At 40.2% G+C, this 2,809-nt stretch overlaps 1 protein-coding gene across 2 annotated transcripts in view; it reads right to left on the bottom strand.

Moving 5' to 3' along the window:
* PBLD (phenazine biosynthesis like protein domain containing) overlaps positions 1-2,809 on the bottom strand; it is a 40,228-nt gene that overhangs the window by 6,693 nt on the left and 30,726 nt on the right. For both annotated transcript variants that reach the window (XM_006915581.3, XM_025049420.1), the window contains exons 5-6: positions 2,011-2,120; positions 1,894-1,923 (exon numbers count right to left, since the gene is read on the bottom strand). In XM_006915581.3, coding sequence (XP_006915643.1) covers positions 1,894-1,923; positions 2,011-2,120 — 140 coding nt within the window. The remainder of the gene's footprint in view (positions 1-1,893; positions 1,924-2,010; positions 2,121-2,809) is intronic.

Genomic DNA, 2,809 nt, shown 5'->3' with positions numbered 1-2,809 from the left:
TTCCCAAATCCACACTAAGGCCGGGAGACTTAGGAGCTTTTCTTAGTACGTAGAAACAGACAGGGAAAGGCAGACACCATGGGAAAACAAAGAAGCAGAAGCCATATGAGAGAAGAGAACACAAATCCAGATATAATGGAGTCACAAATTAGTAGCTGATGGATGGTCACAAGGATGGGGAGCACGGCATAGGGAATGCAGTTAGCATTAATACATTGGCTAGGTGAAGAGTCAGCGGAGGGAGGGTGCAATTGGGGGAATCATTTTATGAACTATATAGATGTCTAACCAATGTATACTTGAAACTAAATTTTAAAAATTGCAAAAAAATAATAATACAAATTTTTTTTTAAATAAAAATAAAGATATCTTGATTCACCCTTTACCTAAGACTGCACATAATCTTGCTCGTTTTCAATAACATTGTTTGTTTATCTGTTGAGTTGGGGTGCTGAGGAGGATTATGAGGAGACAAAAGTCCCTCCAGGTCATCCTTTGGAACAACCACTGGCAGAGCAGATGGCAATGGTGATGACATAGTAGTTAGTTGTCTGGCAGTCATTAGGTGGCTTCAGGCTTTCCAACTCTCTTTAGGGAGTGAGATGCTCCTGATCCCAAAGCTGACTTCTTGCACTTTGGGTGGTGCCTGGGCTATCTGCCTCTGTAACCACAGCTGACCAATGTCCTTCTTTATAGGAATGGTAATTCCTGCAGCCAGATCCCATCTGCTCTCCAGGGCTTTTCGGTCTCTCTGAACATTTATCCAGCCCTTCTCTGCATGGATTCTTATGTGATTTGAAAGTTTAATTCTCAGCTGGGGATCTTATTGCCAGTTTCTAGGAATACAAAATGATAACACTCATGACAAATAACCCCATATCATTCCCATTTTAACAAATGCTGACCCTGAGGCTTAGAGAGATCAAATGAAATTCTTTCTACCATGAACAAGGTCTACCATTATGAATATTTTCCATTTTTTCTACCAACATGCCTAAGGCAGTTCATTTGTGGATTTGGCTTATCTCCCAAAACCCAAGCCATAGGTGAGGCTGAGTGTAAAATCAGAACAGAATCCATGGTGTTTGCTTATACTCTTTGAAAACTTAGATAAAGCAAAACACTAGATTATAAATGCTGTAGTTGAAAATTCACTGAGAAATACCCTACTGGTACCCACAATAAGCTGTTTTATGGAATCGTTTTTTCTCATGGCAGCCCTTGCCCTAGTCCCGATCTTGGCCCTTCATTCTCTACAAACTAAGCACCTGGTCATCCAGGGCTGCTCTGGCCCACTGGAACCTCTATCAGACAATTACAGTGTCTATTTTACCAGGTAGCAGAATTAAATGAAATAATGCATGTGAAATGCTTATTAGCACATGGTACTGCACAGGGAAGATTCTCAAAAATGTTTTCAATGATGATGATGATGACGATATCATTGTCACCCCACCGCCCCACTCCTACATAGACCCCTTGAGAAGGCCAGGCTATGTACGTTGTCTTCTCTGTTGAGGTTCCCACGTTTTCCTATGCTACTCCATAAAGCACAGACCCTCCACCTCAGCCTCCTCCTCCATCACAGAAATTAGGGACACCGACAGTTGCTGGGCAGTTCTCATTTTTTTTTTTTTCAGTCTCAGCCCGCCACACAGCAGTCTCTTCTCTCTCCACCTACCATGGAGGCTAATGCTGACAATGAAGAGTCAGGGAAAACTGGTTAACATTCTCACCGAATAGATTCAATATTAAAATTCACCCAAGCTTAGACAGAAACACTGATACTAGTAGAAGGCCTATCTTTTAGGTTCAAATGGTACCGAATCTTTGTGTTCAAACAATAACAAGTGACCAAATCACACAAACTCAGGTTTGATTCCTTTTACCAACCTTTATCAAGTCCTTCACTTCATGGAAGTCCTAGGTGGGGAAAAAAGACAAAACCATTAGAAAACAGGCAAGCTGCTAGTTGTACACAGTTTATGGTAGCAGTGAGAAAGAGCTGACCTGGGGGTGAGCAGGATAAAGAGGCAAGTCCAGGACAATACCATCCTCTTCTTTTCTGGCCTTCAGTTCCCCACTCAGTGTGACAAAGGTGAGAGTATTATTCACGTTCTCTGGACCAAAAAAAAAAAAAGAGTCTCATTTTATCAATCAGAAAACTGTTTGAAAAGGAATAAAGAAATAGGAAAATAAACTTCGTTAAGTGTTCGTACATATTTTAGTCACTGTTGTGTTGTCTTAGAGTCTCTGGCAGTGCTGTCCTTTGCTGCGAGGGGGCCCAAGTTTGGTTTGCTGGGGCCTAGAGTGGGGAAAATCCTCACAGGATTCTAACTTGAGAACCAAGCACATGACTGATTGGATCTGACATCACACTGCAAAGCTTCAAATCCCAGCTTCCTACTGCTTCCTAGCTATACCTTTGAGAAAATTATTTAACCTCCTTAAACCTCTATTTCCTCATCAACAAAATGGGGTAATAATTAAATCTATACCAGTTTCATTTCACTGATAAAATAGAGTAATAATTAAACCTACCTCAGGGATGGACTGTTTTCTAATGCAAATTTTTAAATTGACCTATAATAACTATAGAGTTATAAGCTCTACTAGTCTAAGATATGCCAAGGGGATGGCATACAAGTTATGAACAACAGTTCGATATGAATAAATCAGATTTATTCTAAATAAACCAAGCTATACATAAAATTTTGATTTAAAAATTGGGCCATAAATGCTGATGTAATATCCCTCCTTCCACTTACCTGACTTCAAAGTACATAACATTTTTGGTGAAAACAATGAC

The sequence above is a fragment of the Pteropus alecto genome, unplaced genomic scaffold, assembly GCF_000325575.1.
Source record: "Pteropus alecto unplaced genomic scaffold, ASM32557v1 scaffold155, whole genome shotgun sequence".
NCBI classification, from domain to species: Eukaryota; Metazoa; Chordata; class Mammalia; order Chiroptera; family Pteropodidae; genus Pteropus; species Pteropus alecto.
Note: the sequence above shows the minus strand (reverse complement) of the source record. Positions and strands in the feature narration are given on the sequence as shown.